General features: G+C 39.3%; 1 protein-coding gene across 3 annotated transcripts in view; it reads right to left on the minus strand.

Annotated features, from left to right (window-relative positions):
• fhod3b (formin homology 2 domain containing 3b) overlaps window positions 1-22,013 on the minus strand; it is a 133,135-nt gene that overhangs the window by 5,653 nt on the left and 105,469 nt on the right. For 2 of the 3 annotated variants that reach the window (XM_056762889.1, XM_056762887.1), the window contains 12 exons: window positions 17,785-17,901; window positions 17,089-17,223; window positions 16,463-16,513; window positions 14,554-14,744; window positions 11,687-12,124; window positions 10,691-11,604; window positions 7,758-7,916; window positions 3,363-3,545; window positions 2,083-2,202; window positions 1,160-1,321; window positions 473-663; window positions 157-349 (listed from right to left, as the gene is read on the minus strand). In XM_056762889.1, coding sequence (XP_056618867.1) covers window positions 157-349; window positions 473-663; window positions 1,160-1,321; window positions 2,083-2,202; window positions 3,363-3,545; window positions 7,758-7,916; window positions 10,691-11,604; window positions 11,687-12,124; window positions 14,554-14,744; window positions 16,463-16,513; window positions 17,089-17,223; window positions 17,785-17,901 — 2,854 coding nt within the window. Of the gene's footprint in view, window positions 1-156; window positions 350-472; window positions 664-1,159; window positions 1,322-2,082; window positions 2,203-3,362; window positions 3,546-7,757; window positions 7,917-10,690; window positions 11,605-11,686; window positions 12,125-14,553; window positions 14,745-16,462; window positions 16,514-17,088; window positions 17,224-17,784; window positions 17,902-18,854; window positions 18,903-22,013 lie in introns of all 3 variants that reach the window. The other variant, XM_056762888.1, reaches the window with a different exon arrangement.

The following is a 22,013-nucleotide window of genomic DNA, read 5'->3' on the forward strand; positions in this document are numbered from 1 at the left end:
GATTTCATTTTTTGTGTCATGCAGACACACAAACGGCACTTCAATCCCTGAAAAATAAAGTCTAGGTTGTGACAGCGGGAGGCTGATAACCCTCAGGTGCACCGGGTTTTGCCCTCGAGCTGGATTGCGAACACATAAAATTCTGGGAATACTTACATCTGTGATCATTTTGCCGCGCGTCTTGTTCCTCTCGCGGTGAATTGCTCTTTTCTGTTTCTGCTGCAGCACGCGCTCTCTGGTGGTGCGGTACTCCAGTGCAAACTCGCTCAGAATCTTACTGAAGCGGTGGACGCTAACATCTCTGATAGCGTACGACGGGTGACCCAGGAATAACAGGAATGAATGAAACCTGTCGATCAAACAAAAAGCAACTTTAGGTTGACCGTACAATTGTATCAGGACAGGAAAACAGCAGTAGGCGACAGCCTTAAATGGGTTGTGTGGCAAACATAGGCGGAGTGTGTTACTGTACCTGTTTATTATACGCCGATGGACGATTTTAAGAATGATGATCCTCTCTGCACAGTCCTTAAGGAAGTCAGACATGCGCTGCTTAAGGGCTGCTTTCATTTCATGTTTGGATATCACCTTCAGGTGGTCCCAGGATGCTTTGCAGCGACGCTCCATCTGACACAGGTTCTCCTGCAGTTGGTCAAAATCAACCTGGGGAGGACGAGATAAACAGACGATCAGCGAAGGGTGAATCAGGGTTTAAAGGAACAGTTCACCCATTTATTTACTCATCCTCAAGTTGTTCCAAATCTGTATAAATGTCTTTGTTCTGATAAACAAAGAGAAAGATATTTTGAAAAATGCTTGTAACCAAACAGTTCTTGGCCACCATTGACCACCATTTAGGAAAAGTTGATTATCAACTCCTTTGTTCTGTTGAACGGAAAAAAACATAGGAACGTAGGAACGCAAACAGTTCTTGGGCACTTTTGACTGCCATTGTTTTTTTCCTACTATGGTACTCAATGGTGGACAAGAACCCGTTTGGTTACAAGCATTCTTCAAGATATCTTACTCCGTGTTCATCGGAAGAATGAAATTGATACAGATTTGAAACAAAAGGGTGAGTAAACGATGACAGAATTTTTATTTTGGGGTGAACTGTCCCTTTAAGGTAAAACCAGTTGGTATGGTTAGTTGTGCAAACCTTAGCAGAGCGGGTGATGGCTCCGATCTCAGAGTAAAGATCTGAGCTGTCTGGAAACTTCTCCACCACGATGGAGCAGACGTGATGGAGCAGAGACTGTTTGTGAACTGTGTCCTTCACCTCTGGAACTTTCTCAAGGTAACTCAGCTCAAAACCTTTAGCCTGGAAACAGAGGCAACAATAAGTTCCCAAAATAGTTGTGAGTAATAAAGGTTTATTTAGGTATTACAGTATTTACTGAGCTCAGATAACTGCTCAGAACACTGTTTTATGTCTGCATTTTTTTGTCAGAATAATATTACACGTTTACACTTTTATGACTGCTTGGAACATGACACACTTTATAAAAGCGGGAAGCTTTAAATCAAATCAATTTCAATGTGTAAATACATGCAGGAAAAATAACTTCACGTGCACCTGAACGCATTAGTCACTCTGGATCCTGTTCATCATCCATCCATTCCCTAAACATCCTAGTGCAGTAACCACAGGCCATTTCTACTATTTAGTGACATGACTCTGATGCACTTTCATAGATAAGCATCAGTTCCATTAAGATCAAACGCAGAGGTTTGAAAGTGTTTATATTCAGTTCTGTCGAATGCTTCATTAACATACGATTAGCAGAATCCAGCATGCTGACATGCAGTAAGGCGCTGGACCCTGCTCAGCCACGCCGTGACGTTTACAAGAGCTGGGAAGAGGAAATCCCAACGGATGGGACACAACATTTTCTGGCTTTGTTCTGCTGCCCACAGTCAATGGTTTACGGTAACAAGAGGATTTTATGCCAAACTCACCGGCTTATCAGGTTTATCTCTGTTGACTTTTTAATGTTATTAGGATGTAAGCCACTATAGCAGACAGACAGAATAACAGATGGAGATAAAGAGATCACAGCTGTAGACTTGGCTGGCACTCACATTTGTCCCATTGAGAAAGTTGCCGATAGCCAGAAGAGTTGAGAGGATGTAGCGCAGAGTCTTATTCTTCTCTAATTGGTCCATGCCCTCTTTTAGGTCCTGTAGCGGCTCTGCCACTTCCTGAGAGAGAAAAAAATGTGTTGGCAAAAAAATCTTTGAGAGGAATTTGTAGATCGGCGTTTATGTACTCCCATGGCCCATCAGAAATGCTCAAGAACTTCACATTGTACTGGATATGATGCAGCTTTATTATTAATAATCACTAGTATTAAAATGTCTATCAGAATGAGTGAATTTAGATACAAATTATTCATTTTGTGGTTGGATATATAAAAGACCCATAAAGTTGCTTCCCAAACGGAAGCAAATGTAGAATCTGGTATTAATAAATGCAATTTGTTTGATATTGGCTTAACTTTAATATTTTTTTTTACATATAGTATTTGACATTTTAGGGGTGTTACAATATATTGAAGTATAGCATAGCGTGATACAAAACATGTAGTTTTTAAGATATGTATTGTAGATCTATGGCAATATATTGTTAAATAAAGGTTAATAATTTTAAATATTTTTAGCTGAATTTTTTTACAGTTTTATTCTTCAATGACAAATTAATAATTTTTTAGTTGACATGCAGATGGTTCAATTAAACCTTGAATGTAGTCAATTCTTTAACACAATAACAAATGTTACTAAAACTGTTAATGTTTTAGGAAAAATCTGTCATTGAAGTGTCAGTTTCATATTTTGAAAATATTAACAAATATTGGGATACAATGGTAATTGTGAAACCAGTATCAGGTATCGTATCAAACCGGGAGCTGAAAATATTGCTACACCCTAATTCTTTAAAATGTTTAACACCTTAAAACCAAGATCTTTGCAAGAACCTGCTTAAGCAGATCTTGGGCTTCACATGACCCTGCTTGAGAATCACTGTTCTACAATAGTAGATGTCAATCTTTTTGACATAATCCACAACAATATAACCCCCCACCCACTCCAAATTTCTACCAAATAATACATTCTAGAGAGATTGCAAGAACTAAAATGATCATTAAAATAACCAAACACTAGACATTTTTGATCATTTTTCAAAATATCTCGAGGTCCCTTTAGAACTTTGTTAAGGCTTCCTAGTGGGCCCTGTTTCCTGATTAAAAAACACTGATTTAGGTCAGAACCAACTGGTACCAATGATGGCATTTCATTTGTATTAGAGGTGCAACACAAATCTAAAAAATTCGATTCAAGGAAACAAGTGATGACAAACTGACCTTTTCTAAAGCATCATAGTCCATCTTAAAGGCCCAGAGCTGCAAGCGTGCAGAAAGCTCACTGATAGAGGAGAGAATGAGGAGGAACTGCTCTGCGCTGCCCAGTGGAGTGTCAGGGTTTGCCAGCTGAGCCTCCTGAATCTTCTGTGTTTCCTCTTCTGAGGGAATCATTGTCAGGATTTTCTGAAGGAGAACCAGAGAGGAGAGGAAGTATTACCATGAAGTACCACAATAAAGAAATGCATTTGCTAAATCATGATCAATAATCAACACTTGAAAGAATGTGAGGTTGTGCAGGAATGCAGAAAATGACATAAACTGAAGCACTCCATGTGCTAAGACTTCCTTCTGTTGTAAAACAAAGTACTTTAATACTTTTGTATAGTAATAATAAAAATATATACAATTCCTCTCCTCCAAAACAAAATTTCACTGATAAATTTCAAGATATAGCTCATATAATCATAAATCGAGGTTGATGATGAGAAAATAGTAATGATTTTTGTAGACACATAAAGGGTGGGGAGAAATACTCCAATCCATTTTCCCATGATTAAGGATAAAAAATGACAGATTTTATGAGGGAAAAGGAGCTCCATTATTCACATGTTGCTATTGAGACATTTATCTGGGATCAGTATCATGGGCTGAACCTCTGTAAATGATACATTTCTCTAACCTTTAATCTGTGAGATTAATTATATGATTAGTGCCAGAAATGTTTCGGTTTTGTCGGAAATCCTCATAATATTTCGACTCGGCCGCCAAACCAACTTGTTATTTTGGACTTAAGTTTTGTGTCGGTGCGTTTTGTTTGCCAACTCAGCTAAAGTAAGTATGTCTCTGTCTTGTTGAACACAGTTGTAGAGAGTCGAGAATCTGGTGAAAATATGCTTTAATGTAGCAGTCTGGGGATGATCATAAATGCCTGAATGATTGATGTAACGAGAAAGAGAGACAGAGAGAGAGAGTGAGAGAGAGAGAGTGAGAGAGAACTATAGTTCAGGAAACATGTGACTCACACTGATTCAAAACAAGCTTAGTGTTAAGGACTGTATTAAGGACAGATGTGTTTTCAGACGTTTTCAGAATGTAAGTACCACATATTATAGTAGCATATACTGTCATTGAGCATCATGTGTTAAATATTGCATTACATTTTTTAAGGAGTCATCATGTTTAAGTGCTATAATCGGGTAGCCGGAGCATCTAGCAACCCAGAAAACGTGAAAAACAAGATCCCAGAAAGTTTGTTTTGATGAACTTTTCCCTGCAAGCATGTGAAAAATCGAACCGTTCAGATTTCACTCCTGTTATGACGTAAAATCAGGATCTTATTATAATATTACCGCCCCTAAATCTACACAGTTCCACAGTTTTCACAAGCAACAGCGATGTACGTGATGCCATGGCTAAAGTTCGTGGACAACATGCAACATGTAATGTAGACGCTGCACAGAGTCCTAACCTCGGAAGAGACACGAGTGGATTTATTTTATTTTGAGTGGAAATCGCACAGAAACCATAAGTATAACCCTGCTTGTTTGCGCGAATCACTTCAAGCAGGAGTGCTTTATCAATCTGGGACAGTACAAGCAGGATTAGCTTCAAAGTTGTTCCTCAAGACGGATCAAGACCAACTGAACGAGACAAAGCTGCAGATGTAAGCAATATTTATCAACAGTCTGAATTGACGCACATGTTCCGTATAAATAGGAGGATAACTTTAGCATATGATAGCGAAGAGAGCTAAGTCAGTCACAGGCTAAATATTACATTCATAGTGAGTGTTAAACTTACTCTATATTTATATGTTATTGGTCAAATGGGCACTTGGAGTTTAGCTGTATGTAAGTATCTAAGCTCTATAATTTAATGCAAAAAGACATGATGTGAAAAGATGTTAAACATTTAAAGTTTCTTTATTACAGCTGAGCTTTAGAACTGCAGTTAACAAATGCTTCGGAGCAAACAGAAAATGCCACTTAACAAAAAGTGTGTGTGTTCCTTAGCATACCACTTATGGCACTTAGAATGTGCATAGGAGCACATCATAATGTAATTCAATATATTTACTTTACATCACTATGGTAATTTGACTGGTAGACCGTTTTTCCTTTCTCCTTTCTGGTTTTAGGTCTACATACATTTAAGTGCTATTTTCTAAGCAAGTAATATTTTTTAAATATATGTACGATTTTGTATAATTTTATACAAAATCGAGCAAACATACGTTCGGCCATTATTCAGGAATGGAAAATGACAGGCAGCAGCAGCAGCCTCTAATTCGCCATTTAACACCCGAATATACAAAGATAAAACAACGCAAGTATCGATAACAGTACTGCTTGTCATGAAGCTAATCGATACTCTGATATCGACCCAATTATGTACCAGTCCAAAATAAAAGTACCGGTTCTCGGTACCTATATTTAATCTATTTTAATATATTATGTGCGTTAATATGTTCAGCTGACGCTAGCTGTTTGTTTTGCTAATGAACAGGGACGAACACTGCGGTTAGTTTCGCTTTAAACGTCTCAAATCATTCGTCCTTCGGATGAATAATCTGTCACAGCATACTCACACGTTGTGTGTATTGTAATAACTTGTCAGCGACAAGTGCCAAAGCATAGCAAGCATACACGCACAACATTTGCTTTGACAGATTTTTTTGTCTCCTGACAAATTATTTGAGATGTTTAAAACAAAACTAACCGCAGAGGAGTTCAGGAAACATAATTTAGCTAAACCTTTGCCATGGCAGTACTACACGTGTGTTGCGTTGACACGCCTGACAGAAGGGGGGTAGGGTGCGCTGTAACTCATTATCATTTAAAGAGACATGCACCAAAACGTGTTTATGTGAGCATAGCTGTTTTGTTTACAGACCCATTGAGTGTTTTTAAGCAAAATATGTTCCATACATTTCATGAAGACTCTAATAAGTCATACCAACTTGTTGAAAGTGCTCATCAGAGGAGTCCTTTAAAGGAATAGTTCACACAAAAATTGTATCAAATAATTTTAAGTGCTGTAAAATTGCTTATTTGTGGTTATTTATTAGTGGTGGGCATAGATTAATTTTTTTAATCTAGATTAATCTAGATTAATTCCAAAATTAATCTAGATTAATCTAGATTAAAATGGCTCATTTGAATTCTGCCGAAGGCATTCAGAATATGTGTGTTACCCAAATAATGACTAAAAGTAAGTCTTTGAGAACGGGTTTCTCAAACCAGGTGGCGCATTAGACCAGGGGCTCATCTCCTGTTTCCAAAATGCATCACAAACTGCTTGAGAAAGCTGTTCTACTATGATAATTGGTGATGAAAATTAAATTATGTTCAATAAGATGAACTTGTGTTTACTTCCGCATTAGCTAAGGGATGATTTGCGTTTAGGTTGTACTTGAGACTGGAAGAGCTCCTACAGAACATTTACATTTAGTCATTTAGCAGACGCTTTTATCCAAAGCGACTTACAAAGAGTGAGGGAGCAACAAGCGATATGTCATACAGGAGCCATAATACATTAGATCTCAATACAAAGTTACTGGTTTCAACTAAAGTTAGACCACTACCTGTTGAGAGAAAGTGTTTTTTTTTTAAACCAATTCCGCATTGCACAAGGTGCAAACAACCTTAGTCTTGTCGATGTTTCTATTGGGAAGCTTCTTAAAAATTAATATTCCCTGAAGCAAACCCGGCGGCTTCATAGCTGCATCCATGTTAGCACGTCACGTTTGATGCGGTAATTTCACAGTAACGTTATGTTGTGTTCAGACCAAACGCGAATGGCGTGTCAAGCGCGAGTGATTTATATGTTAATGCAAAGAGCCAATAGACCTACTTGCGGCGCGAATCGCGAGAATGAAGCCCTGGTTATGAGATGATGAGGCGGCGCTAAGGACGCGAATGAAGCCCTGGTTATGAGATGATGAGGCTGCGCGAATCGCGCGAATGAAGCCCTGGTTATGAGATGATGAGGCGGCTTCTGCTTCCGCGAATGACGCGAATCACGCGAGTTGAAAAATCTCGTTCTCGCCCCGTACAGTGCAGTTAAGCTGGTATACATCCGCGCTAAAATATCAAGGTGAAAGTCATCATAGCTTGCGTAGTATAGACCCAGCTCCCAACCCAACTTTGAGAATAGATTAACAGCGACATTTTTTTTATCGCGCGATAAGAGTCTCACTGCGTTAACGGCGTTAACGCTGTTAACGGCCCACCACTATTATTTATACATAATATCAATTAAATTTAAATATTAATATATATTTATGTAAATATTTGTTATGATTAATCAATAGCCAGCACTAATTATTATATGATTCCACGGTCATCTTTTCATTTTACAGTTTGGGCATGTGATTGTAAAGCCGCTCAGTATTACCTCTATGCCCTCTTTGCTCAGGGCATACTCATCAAAGTTCAGGATGGCTGTTTTTATTGTGCGTGGTGGAGGCAGGACCGTCAGGCCGATGTTGATGGCGTTACTTCTTTTGGAGTCCAGAACAATGATCTCCTGACGCTTCCCATCTGTTGCTGTTTTCTGAAATCAGATAAATAAATACATCAACCTACAGAGTTTATAGCTCTGATCATACGTGTCCAAATAAAAAAATGACACATTCCTTCAAAAACGGATTGCGACATAATAATTATTTGTCCTTGATTTTGTTTTCATAACGGTTATAAGCCAAAATTTAAATTACGATTAATTGCACAGCCCTATCTGAAAGTGACACCATATTTATCGCTTCTCTATTTTGATTTCATTACATTGGTGAACTCTGCTATTCTATTAAATTTGAGTTATTTTAAATCTTTAGAAATAGTCATAGAAATCATTTCTATAGTGAACACATCTCCTGTTTCCCACGGCAAGTCAGCATCACCCTCTAATCATCAAGATACTCATCTGTTCCCCACATCCAATATGAAATAAAGATCTCTTAGCGTTTTCATACTCTCACGCTTCCCAATGAACTGAATAGGCATTTCTTTAATGTGCAAAATTACCAAAAACAAGCCTTCCTGAGATATGAACACGAAGCCCAGAAATGTTTGCTCACTAAAAGCACGCAAGCACCTGAGGGCTATTTTGGGACTTTTGATGAGAAATATTTGTGAGGGAGCGTAGCCATGATGGTGCTCCGGCTGCTGCCAAACGGGGGGAGAGGAGAGGAGGGGTGCACAGGAGGGGAAAATGGGCAAAAAATGAGAAACAGCTGGAAAGAGTGCTCGGAGCAGAAGGAAGAGGAAGCCCCCATGAAGACCACATCACTGAGACACTAGTGAAAACAATGTCTAGAAATGAAAGACCTAATAATGACAGATCTTCATCTCCAACACATCATAACGCCTGCTTTGGAAAGAATTCACTTGATTCAGGTATGGATGTATAAAGTATGTTTTAAAGGTATTAAATCAAATAAACTATTGAAAACCCTGAATAAAGGCCCCTTTAGTTCAAGTGGTACAGCAGTCAGCTTTCAACGTCAAGGTTGTGGCTTCAAATCCCACCAGACGCATATACTGATTAAAAGTGTCTGGCTTGAATGTACCGTTAGTCACTTCTGACGAATGCATTAATGTAAATGCCGGCGTGGTTCTGGCCGTGAGATTCACGTAACAGGATGTATTGATTAGCCTGTGAATGTTTTGACTAAAGTGGTTGAAATCTGAGTGTCAGAAAGTGCTCTCAGTGCAGCGTCTTGACTCAGTTCAGAGTGACAGGAGGTTTCATGAAATCCAGTCTGAAGCTTTGATGAAGCTTTTAGATAATACTAGGAATCCATCATAGGCAGTCAGCCAAGCTCTTGCCATTGTGACCTACAGCACTCGTGCAACACGTTTGCACGTGTTCGGGTGTAAAAGCTGTGGCGGACACACATGGCCGAAAATAGGTGTGAGAATTCATACCATGTGTTTGACTAAAGAAATCAAAGAACACTCCAGAAAAAGATCAAAGTCATTTTCTAGCAGCTATGGCTTGTGCTCGGAACCGGGGTACGATATCAAGAAAAACAGAGCAATAAAACTTTTGCCCAAGCAAACCTTGCCACCATAAGGCTAAGATGTTGTTGGTGGTTGACAGGGCATTGCAATGTTTTGTCACTGCTAAGTGTTTTCGATAGACGGTCTTAGCGGCAATAATATAAACAAATGTTATGTGGCCCAAACAGCAGTTTTAATTTAATACAATCTATAAACAGTAAAATACAAGTATAAATAAATATAACTTTAACATAAAATAATTATATTATAACCGAACACAGATTGGAAATTAACTTTGCACTAAGCGTGTGCATCCTATGAAACGCACATTCAGGTCCTTTGACATGGCTTAGGCTATTGTGTAGTTTTGTGTTTTTTGTCAGCCAGCAGCATTAAAAAAAAGAGAAAATTCCATTCCTTGTGATAGCAACATCACCTCAAAAAATATTAAGATTTGATGTCATGCATGCCAAGGTAAAAGTCAAATTTAAAGAGGCAATCTGTAATGCTTTAATACAAAAGTGAATTATTGAACACGCATTACAAGCATAGAAATCTGTTCAAAACGCTCTCATTTACCGGCATGAAAGTGTAACTCCACTGAAAAATATAAATTACCCCTAAAGTTATTTTTCAACCCTACGACCTCCGTTTATCTCTTAAACTCTTACCACTGAGCTACAGGAATATCTCCATTTTTCGTTATATTTTTGGCATACATTTTTTTTGTTAGTCACCTTTTATGTTTGTCACTGGGTTTTGCAAATATTTAATAAATAAAAAAATATTTAAAAGGGCTTGTCAACAACACAATAAGTAATCGCTTCTAATCAGTTTTTACCATTTCCTAAAAAACAGCAAATTTTGGACATCAAAGGTTTTGGAAGGACAGCGACGATATACAAAACTACAACTGATGGTTCTCTTAAATGCCAGTGATGTAGAATAATTTGTAATTAGGTGAAAAAATTATGTTATTTATAATTTAATCTGTAATCCGTAACGTTTTCTGGTAAAAAGTAAAAAAAAGTTGATATGAAAAAAAAACTGTTTAGATTCAGTACATAAATAATCAGTCTTCTCACCATGATTCACAATAGTGACAATAATAATGATTTATAATTTGGATCCTTGGGTTGGATTTCTTGGGAAATGTCAATCCTTTTTTACCTACACACGTAGGTACAAACTAGCTAAACTGCGGTTTTATGTTTCAAACAGGGATGGCAATAGAAAGACAAAACCTGCTACAAACTGCAGCTTTACGTAAAGAAATAAATAGAATAGCAATCGAAATAAATAAATAAAACATTTATTAAACAATACCTTTGTAACTGGCAGCTCCTTGGATTTCGTTTCAAATAGATTTTCCAGCTTGGCTGTGTCCAGCTTGATGGGATCCAGTTTGGACCACAGTGAATCTTTGCATCTCTTCTGGTTGTTGTATTGCCAGTCTATAGGTCTCACCTCGTTCCAAAACAGCCGGATGGTTTTCTTCTTCTTCTGGAAGAGCGGGGGTTCTCCTCGACAAAGCTGAGGAGATCCGAGATTTGCGGGAGGCATTGAAGCCAAAAAGGGTGGCGGAGGGGGCATCATCATGCCATGGATGGGTGGAGGTGGGGGGCATCCGAACAAAGGCGGTGGGGGAGGAAGGTTGGACAAGCAGGGAGGTGGGGGAGGAGGCGACGTGAGGTCACCCGACCCGATCCCGGTACCAACGTCCAAAATGTCCACATCGTCCTCCTCCCCCAAGTCTGTGAAGTCCAACTCTTTGATGCGAAGCTCCCGCGGCAAGGCCATCAGCTGGTCCCATATGTGGTCGGATTCTTTTTTGGGTGGCGTTGGTGAAGGAGCAGGTGGAGATTTTTCTTGCATTTGCTGTTTCTCCTTCCCAAGATTCTCCATCTCGTGAGACAACACAAGTCCTTTTACCAAATCTCCAAATTTCTCAGCTACGGCTCGCACGCTACCCTGGTTGTCCAGATGTTCCTTTTCCATCTTCTTGACGTTCTCCTCGCACACCTGACGACGCGCCTCCAGCGTGGAAATGCGGATAGCAAGGCTGCTGACAGAAGAGTCTTGACCTGAATGCTCTTTCTCATTCTCCTGTTCTATCTCCTCTTCCTCTACTGGCTTCTTACTTTGCGAGTAGAGCATGTCCAACATGAAACATTTGTTGTTGAGACCTTTGCCGCGTTCATCATTGACGTCCGCTGTGTTCACACAGTCCGTCCACTGGCCTAAAGAGAAACAAAATGTTATCAATGGATCAATATAGACCATGTATACACCTGCATGCATCACATCACCGAATGTCCCCACCTGAATCGTTGGCAAGTTTCTCCTCCCGTTCTTCTCTCTCCAGTGTGCTGCTCGCTGAAGAGATGCTAGAGGCAGAACAGTTATCTTTCTCATTCAGTTCCTCATTCTGACGCTCTTTCTCGCTCAGTATAGCGTTGTCCTCCAACATCTGTCGTCTCTCACACTCCTCGGCACCTGTACTGCTAGCCTCATCCTCGCAGTTCTCTTCCGGTTCTTCATCTTTCTTCTCCTCCTCCTGCACATTCATCATTTCATGTTCCTCGGCTCCCTCTGTCGTCTCCTCTTTCTCACATGTCTCTGCCTCCGTGCTTGTCTGAGACAGAGAGAGCGTGATGTTCTCAAGTTCCAGCGGGCTCTGTTCCTCCTCCGGCTCCGCAGGCTCTGAGGCAGTCAATGTTACTGCCGTCTGCACGGGCCGGCTTGACTCTGATTCAGCTCCTGTCGGGGAGAAAAGTTTTGGCAATATAAGGCTTGGCAAAAACTCCAGATAAGCTCAGCTTCCATAGAACTATCCTTAAAACAAGGCAATTTAGTGGAAGGCAGCACTGATCAATGTCTAAATTCTCATAATTTGAAAGGCTTTAGAAGTTAAAATAACCATATTTGGTTCAGGGTTTGATTTTTAAGGTGTAGTGGGTTTGTAGGTAGGACAGCAAACAGTTATGGGGCACTTTTGACTGCTATTGTTTTTATTCATATTATGGAAGTAAATGGGGGTCAAAATCCGTCTGGTTATAAGCATTCTTCCAAATATCTTTCTCTGTGTTCATCAGAACAAAGAAATGTATACAGATTTGGAACAAGTTGAAGGTGAGTAAATGATGACAGAATTTTCATTTTTGGTTGAAGTGTCCCAATAACAACAAGTAATACTTTTCACACTCAGATCTCAGATGCTTTGCCTATACACGTAATGCATGCATCCCTCGTCCCTCACATGCAGTCTGCAGTCACATGCCCAGTGTTACGCTAACCCACATAGCACCAGCACATCATCTCCTCCACATTTTGAAAGGCAAATAAATAAAGGAAATGTGATCCTGCAGGAGCATGAAGAAAAACAAAACAAAATTCCATACAACCTTGAAATCACATTTGTTTGCATGCGTGGACAAAGTAGAGAGACTGCACGACCGAGAACCGTTAACAGCAAAGGGTTAATAGCATTTCATTGTGGAATAAAACAGTCTGAGACCAAGATGTTTCAAGATGTTTTATAATTTAAAACACTTTTCGAATATTACCGATGATATTATCTGCCTAATATGGTCATTGCGACAAATTTGCTTACATTTAACGTATGCAATGCAAGTCGCTTTGGATAAAAGCATCTGCCAAATGCATAAATGTAATGACGTATATACCAATACACCAGAAATACCAATGCAGAATATTAAAGACTTCTTTGTAATTTAATGTCATAACTGTTCGTTGTTACATTTAAGCGTTATAAAAGTACATTCATAAACTAAAATGGATTTTAAGACCCATATTTAAAAAAAATGTCACAAACTTTTAAATTCTACTGTATTTCGAAGATTTGTCTCTTGTGAAATTACATCTGCAGTCACAAATAAAGCTCATGGATTTTTGAGAGAGCTTGTGGTTTGTTATGCTTGACATGGATTGTATGGAAACTCGGACATTAAGAGTTTCCATTAAACTGTGTGTCCAGTTCCGTTCGCGTGGCTGTTCCAATTCTAATACAACAGTGAGCAAACTGTGTGTTTTCTTATTAATGGATGTAAAAATGGTACTAAGATTAACCAAACCTGTCTGGCTGGGCCCTCTTTAAAAATGTACAGTTTCGGGAAAGTGCCGGAGCCTCAGAATAGGAGGAGCTCAACCTTCTGAAACCACAGTCTGATCCACACAGTTACCCATTTACACAAAACTGACCAACACCTCACTATATAAGCAGTGTGTGACCAAAGGCTTGTCCTTCACAAACCACATTTATATGATCTAACTATACGGTACACTGAAAATCCCAAAGCTATTCTTCATCATTCTGAACTGCTATTAAAAAATACATATTTGTAGATTTTATGAAAAAACTGTCAGTTATAACTGTGTTAATTGCAAAAACTCTTGTTTTGACGCCATCTAGGGTCAAGTGTCATATTCTGGCTCATGCCTGGGTCAGAATGGATACGTACATTTCATCGTGAACACTAACCGGACACATTGCAAGTTTACAAGAATTACGAGATAAAAACAATCTTCACCAAAAAGAACATGTATTTTATGTTTACGTGAAAATTATGTGGAATAGAACTTTGGACCAATCAGATTCCGTGGCGGGCGGGGCTACCCACCTAAACGCCACAGAAATAGATACCGTGCAATCAATAAAACATTTCGTCTCTCATTGCGGTCACGACTGGTTTGGGCACTAAATCAAAATTACATCCAAATCAAAATTTGTTGACAAAATGAGCCGTGTGGTGGGTGAGTTATGTGTTAAATCTATAAATGTTATAAAGAGCATGAGAACCTCAAGGCAAGCGGAAACTCAACAGTGATGAAGAGACTGATGAACCGGACTCCAGTCACCACAGTCTCTTCATACCACTTCAAGGCCGACAGATTCAGATGTGGCTTTATATGAAAAGCCGAATGACCGCTGACCCAATTTCTAATTTTTGAGGTCAATAAAAATTAGGCTTTATTTAAACCTAAGTTTTCTGGATGGCTGACTGCCCCAAAGGCTTTGCTGGAATAATTGTTTTCCTATGCAAGACATTTGTGTGGTCACTTCTCGATTCCATGCTTTGGAGGAATAATTAGGACCGTAAGTCTTTTCCCGAAATGCCTGCCACACACTGCATTCACAGAACTTTCAAGCGTGCAGATGGGAATCTCACCTTGTGTTGGATGTGGGATGGAGCATGTATCCTCACGAGACTCTACAGTCAGAGGAGCGGCAGAACGGGGCAGGGAGCTGCTGGAGGTTCGGGAACTCAAGCTCAGGGTGATTTCTGTTCGCCCTCGTGGTGTTGACCTCGCTCGTTCTCTTTCGTTCTCATCTGCTGACACGCGTTCCAACTGCTTGTATCTGTAAACCATGTAAAACACAATAAATGTCAGTATAACCGAACATAAATCAGGGTATATACAGAAATCATGGAGCTAAGTTGAATACTTTTTAAGACCTTTTTTAAGACTTTCTATACATTCTAATGCTTCATCACCACTTCAAGTTTTAATCGTACACTGGCGACACTTTAACTTACATTTACTTAATATTGATTGTAAGATAGCTCAATTAAACAGTCTTAGTTTGTGATAACTTCTTACAACAACATAATACAGAAGGGTGGGAACGAAGCCCCAGACAATTCATCGACGGACTAACCCAATGCAAGGTTTGTGCAAGGCTGAGCTTATCGTCTTCCGACACACAGTTATTCCAAGAGACGGCCCTCAGCCATGATCCCAACTCTTTATCCTTCAACCATTTGCATGAAAAATTGCATTTCCCCATTAGTCAACGTTGTTATATAACAATTAAATGGACCTCCCACTATTCGCCTACACAATGATTAAATACAGGCAAACTTTAGCATATGACCTCTTTGGACAAATATGAAAAGATGATACAAAATCTATTACCTTGGAAATGGCATTAATATTTTAGAAGGGCCTTCATTTTCTCTAAATTTATTTATCAACTTTTAATACTTTTAAAGACCCCACGGACACCCACTAAATTAACTTGATTTCTTAACACTTCTAAACTTCCTCATATATGACCAATAGCTTTCCCAACAGGTGTCAAAACAGACAAATGCAGTCTCCTCTCCTGTCTTATCATTTCTAAAACTGCGCCAACAATAACGTACATGATTAACCACAACAAAATCCAGATGTTTTATAACTGTAAAAAAGTTCCTTACTAATAACTAAAGTTGGCTTATCCTTTATTGCAATAAATTTATATAACTGCTGATAAGATAATTAAGAAAAAAGCAAGACTGTTGGAAAGAGCTCAAATAAATGTAAAGGCAAGCACTCGTTTCCTTTGTCAGGATACAGGATGCATTTACTGTATGTAAGAAAGCCCATGTCTAAATTCAATTACACACCTTGTCCCAATCTCTTTCTTGGTCTTAATCTACAGCAGATGTACAGAGACCCTGATGGCTCTATTTCAGCTGAAGCGCGTGCCGACTCCATTCCCATCTGCTGCTCAACCTAATAAATGTTCTCAAGGTGTATTACTGCTATTTAGCTGATAATTGATGTTAAAATGTCCATGATTTCATTCTACTGCAGTGCTTTATCAAGACAGAATAAATGATACAACCAGAATGCTCAGCTGTGATGAGAGGAATCAGTGTGGTCAATTTAAAAAAAAATGAAGAAAGTAATGGTCTTTAATCCATTGATTTTTTTAGATTTTTTTGAAATGTTTAATTTGTTTATGTTGTTGTAATTACATTATGTATTATATTATGCATTATATTATATTGTATTGTATTGTATAATAAAGGTATGTCCACTGCCGTGGATAAAATAAATCACTTTGTCTCTAGATCAGTGACCTGTTGCATAAACTGCTTAGACTAGTCTTACAAGTTAGTCATCCAGATTTTTTTTTCAAAACTTGTCATAACTTCTTTAAATCAGTCACATAAAAAGGTAGATTGGTTTAATTCAAATCTAAAATATTAGACTTGATAGTCCTAACAAACTGCTAGTGAGTGAGACTAGTTGTTAAGACAGTCTTAACTTAGCGGCTGTTTATGCCACTGGCCCCAGGTCACTTTGTACCTTTCTTCTCGAGCTTGTCTGATGTCTTCTCTCTTATCCACATAATCCCGGCTGCAATAAAGAAAATCAGCATGAGCAATTATATATAATACAGAAAACAGTTAAAAATAAATGCATCTTATATAGTATATGTATAAAGTGAGAGCCACCTAGCATTCCAAAAGTTAAGTGATGTTAAATATGCAGCTTGTAACTATTCAGAAATGTTTTTATTTGTATTTTTTCTGTCTTAAACTACACACACACACACAGCCGAACAGACCAGCTGAAAAAAAGGGTTTAGACTCAGAGACACTTGGAAATCTTTATATGGTATTCCTGTCAAACAAAGCACTCTCTTCCCACAAACCACCATGTTTATTCATCACGTGCTGTAAATACTTTCTGAATGACCGTAATAAGAAGCAATAACTTGTCCTGTTTGGCAAACTCCCCTGATCTCTGATAAAAATCGGAAGTAGGTCTCCAAGTCACTTATTTGTTGAACAAAGGTTTCTCATGGTCATCTCCGACACAGCTCGGAAAAACGCAGCTCTAAATCACTAGATAACACTGAAAACGCTCATGTATTTGTCACCAGAATGAAATACTGCAGTGTCGTAATAAAACTGAGAGAGACCACACACTTGAAACGGTTTCTTTCCTCTCTTTCAATCCTCTGAAGTCTCTCCTCTCTCTCCAGGCGCCTGCGTTCACGTTCTGCATTCAGAGACTCTTGGTGCTGCCTGTAGGACGATGTCAGTAAACCACCAAGTGGCGGCCTGCAGGGTCATAGGAGAAACAACAAATCTGAATTTTAAATGACTACTTCAAAATATTTTTTTCTGAATTTACTATAATAGGTATTTATAATTTTTTTGTTTCATTCTGTGAGCAACAATATTTCTTCTAAATTTCAAATAAAAATATTGTTTCTTTTTGCATTTATTTGCAGAAAATGAAAACTGGAGAAACAGTTCAAAATAAAAGAAGAGATGCTCTGTATATTTTCAGACCTCAAATACTGCAAAGAAAACAAGTTTATATTGACTTTCAAGCCATACATCATCAACATTTGTACATGTATTTAGAAAAAGTTAAAGAAATATTTTTTATGTGTTAATCTTTCATGTGTCTTGTCATGCTGTCAGTCTTTCACATTGAGGCTTGATTTTGTTGAAATTCAACACACAATACATGTCGATTAACTGAATATGTATCTATTTTTAACTACGGTTTGATGCGTTTTATAACCATTTCCATTTCAGACTCAGAACCGTTCAATCTAAAAATTCCTTTGTGCAGCAAACCCATATGCCGATGAAAGAAATGCAGGAGCGGACCTGTCAGCTTTACTGTCTGCAGGTGGACCTCCCGTGAGGCCGAAGCGGTTGTAGGGTGTTGAGGGGGCACTAGACACACCAGCTGACCTGCCAGGATATGTACCTGCATAGCCATTGCTGAAAGAGAAAAGAAAGAGAATTTAACACACTGCTCACTTTCAATAAGCATCACCGGTTTTCATATATACAATCTCTCAAAAATTAGACAAGTGTACAAAAAGTAATAATATGCAGGAGCTAGAAGTTATTTCCAACAATTGTAACCAGAAAAAGCTGGGATGACCGTATGTGACAACAGGCCCCAAACACGGGTCATATGGGGCTTACAAGCATTTCAAGTCCTTATAACAACATATATTATGAAAATCGGAATATCTAAATATCAATTTTCTTGTTCATTTACTTCATTTATCACACATATCATCACCTAGTACATACAGATGTCTGAGGGGGATGCTGTTGCAGATGATGTCATGCATTCTCTCAAGCTGGACCATAACACAACAGACACTCCCTTAAAGGCCAAGAGACGCACACAGGTGCTCTGCTAAATCTATGCTTCACATGAGTGGGTGACAAAAAAAGCACTTTCCCCCTACAACCGCCTGCCAGCGCAGACCGCTGGCCAGAGACGTACAGTGCTTGACCTCGCAATGGGAGATATGATTCAAGACCTGTGGGGGCTTGTTTCTCTATGCAATCCCACATATTCATTAAAAGAAGTCAGTGACACACTGTCACAAGCTCCCAGCGCTTGTCTTCATGTTTGGATCTTCTGTGATTAATAGCACACATTATCAGAGAGAGTCACACACAGTGTTGAAAGCCTGAAATGAACACTATCACACCACCGATAAACAGAAACTGAAAATGTTCGAACTTTCAAGTGCCTAAAAGCAGGAAGAGTCAAATAGATATACGGAAAGCTTAGAAAATAAACTTGGAAAAATATTGGCAAGGCAGACTTAATTTGAACAGTGCTAACATCCCTTTTCTTTGTTTTTTGTGCATCTGATCTCACTAACAGATCTTTTAATGCCCGATTGTCTGAAATCAGACTGGTCTCTTACCTGCCAAATGAGCTGCAGGATGTGTATGAAAATCTATCATCTGACAGACTGTACAGAAGAGACAACATGAGAAGATGTTAGTAACAGACACGTCTGACTGATGGTAAGAGAAACAGACGACAGATTGACAATACAGACAGAAAGTGAATCAAAGTAGTTTCTGTTACCAAAGATTTGTTTAGGTACACTTTATAGTTCACCATCATGGTGAAGAAACCCTTACCCCTCGCCTGTTACTGTTAGTAGGTAACAGCTGGTATTAGGATTATGAAAGGGTTATTATAATTTGCCTCACAAACACTTCTACACTTTCTACACAACTTTGGTGCAAGATGAGTCATCAATATTTTTGGTCCGTTTAAAGAAACTTTAGGCAACTTTAATTTTGATTTCTCGCTTGAGGCCAATTTTTTCACAGTAACCAGAAATTAACCCTCTGCCCAAAATATTGTTATTAGACATGCTATAAAACCATTCATTTTCCTATAATGTCCATCATTCTATTAACTAAATAAATAAGCCCCGCTGTGAAATTAAACAGTTAAAACCAACCTAAGATGGTTGATTGATTATTGCTGGTTAAACTGGTGAAGCAGGCTGCAATCTAAAGAAAGATTGTGCTATATATCACTAAAAGTGGTTCTTGGCTCGTACTCATAGGGGAACCACCAGTTTAATTGTAGTTTTAGAGGGATTTTGGCCAGTTTTCTAGCTAAACAGGCTAGAAGCCACCAGCTAAACCCCAGCTTGACCAGACTGTAAGACCAGTTTGTCCAGCTTTGGAAGGGTGTTTGGACCAGCTTTAACCAGCTTCTTCCATCTTGAACCAGCTAGGACCAGCAAGATTCAGGCTGGCGTTTGGCTGGTTTTAGCTGGTGGGTTCCAGCTTGACCAGTTTAAACCAATTTGGCAAACAAATGTGGCCAAAACCCCTATAAAACAACCCTGCTTCACCATCTTAACCTGCTAAAACCAGGCTGGGAGACACTCTTAAACCTGGCAACCAGGTTAGGCTGGTTAAAGCAGTTCTTTTCAGTAAGACCATATCACAAGTCAAGGCATGATGGGCCTGATTCTGTATCCTTATCATAACATCATTCAGGTGTTAAAACTGCATACCAAAAGTCTATGTAAAAAGATCTGCCTTTGATCCACTTTATAATCCAGATGGGTTCCTCAAGCTGCCACAGCATTTACGTCAAGCAAACATGCATGAGACATCGCAAAGCATTTTCAGCTCTCTTCTTGTGAAACGTGGACTCAACAGGCAATGTCCATAATGAAATACAACTGCACTTTTATATGCGACTTAATTTACAGACTTCTCTTGGCTTTGTAGCCTTACGATGCCCCAATGAAAGGCAGATGAACAGTAAATGTCAGTTAAAGTTAGCGTCCCTCAGGGAGTGGGTGATTTGAGGAAAAAAAATGACTTTAATTTATGAAACCCTTTGTATTTTTCATTCCGTCAAATATTAAAGAAGCAACATAAACCCCCACACTGCTATCTATTTCAGATTTAAATGCGGATCTGATATACAGGTCACGTCCAATTTTAAGACCATATGATAAGACACAGCAAGCGTGGCACTCAAGGGTGGGTGCGTGTGGACTGTGGAAGATACAGGAAGTCCTGAAGGTTTTCTTGAAAGCGAACACACAAGGAGAAGGTGATGATCCACATGATGAGGGTCTGACTGGATTTATAAGGTGGGCTTGATGGAACAGGCAAAACAATAAACACTCGCCATTCACAGGAGATCCAGAGATCGAGTGAATCCCATCTTTAACTTCCTTTCTTTAGAGAATGAAAGCCCCACAAACAGTGACTGGGACTGGATTTTCAAAGTTTTTGTCTCAGGGATTTAATTTTTTTACTTGTATGGGATCAGTCATTTGACTTTGAACAGCATTATTCCAAACCCTAGTGTCTACAGAGGCAGCTACCTTATAAGGTGGCATCCTATTTATTACCAAAACCATATTTGCAAATAAATGACCCATAAATATCGATCCTGACATAAAATGCACTTTGCAAACCTTTGGTCAACTGAATTTATATGACATAAACTAACAACAGGTGTAATTCATAGCATTCAGCGCTTACAATGTAGTCCCCCTGTGGTTAATGTTGTCCATATGTTTGTGTGGGGTTTTAAATATGATTTCAGACAAATCATCTGCAAATTGCTGCGTGTTTTGTACTTAAAATTGAAGTTTACTCAAAATCACGGTTTGAAACCGCCTGTTTTCTGCATCACAAACATGTTGTAACCCATCACTTCACACAGTGGATCTGGAGAATCAAGATCTGGAGTGATTGAGTGAAGGCGGAGACTAATTTGCATAGGGTTTAGAGTTACATTCAAGCTATTTTATGGAATTAATAAATTATTTTACCATACAAAACATTCAAATATGTCATTTTGTTGAACAAATATGAGTTTTAAAGGATTCAATTGTTGACTAAAAGGGGACTTTGTAGGAATGCGCATGCATAGTGGGATTTGTTTAACCACAGGGACACGGCCTTAAAATTGTAAAACTATCATTAGTTACAGTATGATCCCTAGCAGTGCTGTCTACGTAGTCAGCTCACTAGGGCTTGGAAGAGAACCGTAGGGGGCACATGCAGGGTGTTCTGTGATTGGCGAGAATCTACTGTGTCTATCTGCACTACCTGCAGTGCTTGTCTGGGTCTTGGCCCATCTGGCCCCACGGGGTGCCCGAAGGTACCTCATCCGAATCCACCGGGCAAGTAGAGAGAGGGGAAGAAGAAAGAGGGAGGACAGGGGACAAGGGGTCCTCGCTGGGGGAGGTGGAGGCTGAGGAGGTGACAGAGGAACCCTGGGATGGGATGGCCCCTAAGGACCTGACAGAGGCCCAAGAAGACAATCTGGCGGATATCAGGGGGCCGAAATCAGGGGTCTGGGGAGGGGAGGACACTGGGGCCTTGCAGATAACCCGGTTACCAGACTTGGCCCTGAGGTTTTCCTCGCTGTCTGTGTCAGCAGTGTTTGGAATGAAGTTGACCATGCATTTAAAAGGCAAACACAAGCTAGAAGCTTCCTCTACAGTTGATGCCATCCAGCTACAAACAACAGAATAACAGCAGAAGGTCGAGTAAATGATGGGGAGAACCATGAGATGTTGGGAGAG

This window comes from Triplophysa dalaica, chromosome 12 (genome assembly GCF_015846415.1).
Source record: "Triplophysa dalaica isolate WHDGS20190420 chromosome 12, ASM1584641v1, whole genome shotgun sequence".
NCBI classification, from domain to species: Eukaryota; Metazoa; Chordata; class Actinopteri; order Cypriniformes; family Nemacheilidae; genus Triplophysa; species Triplophysa dalaica.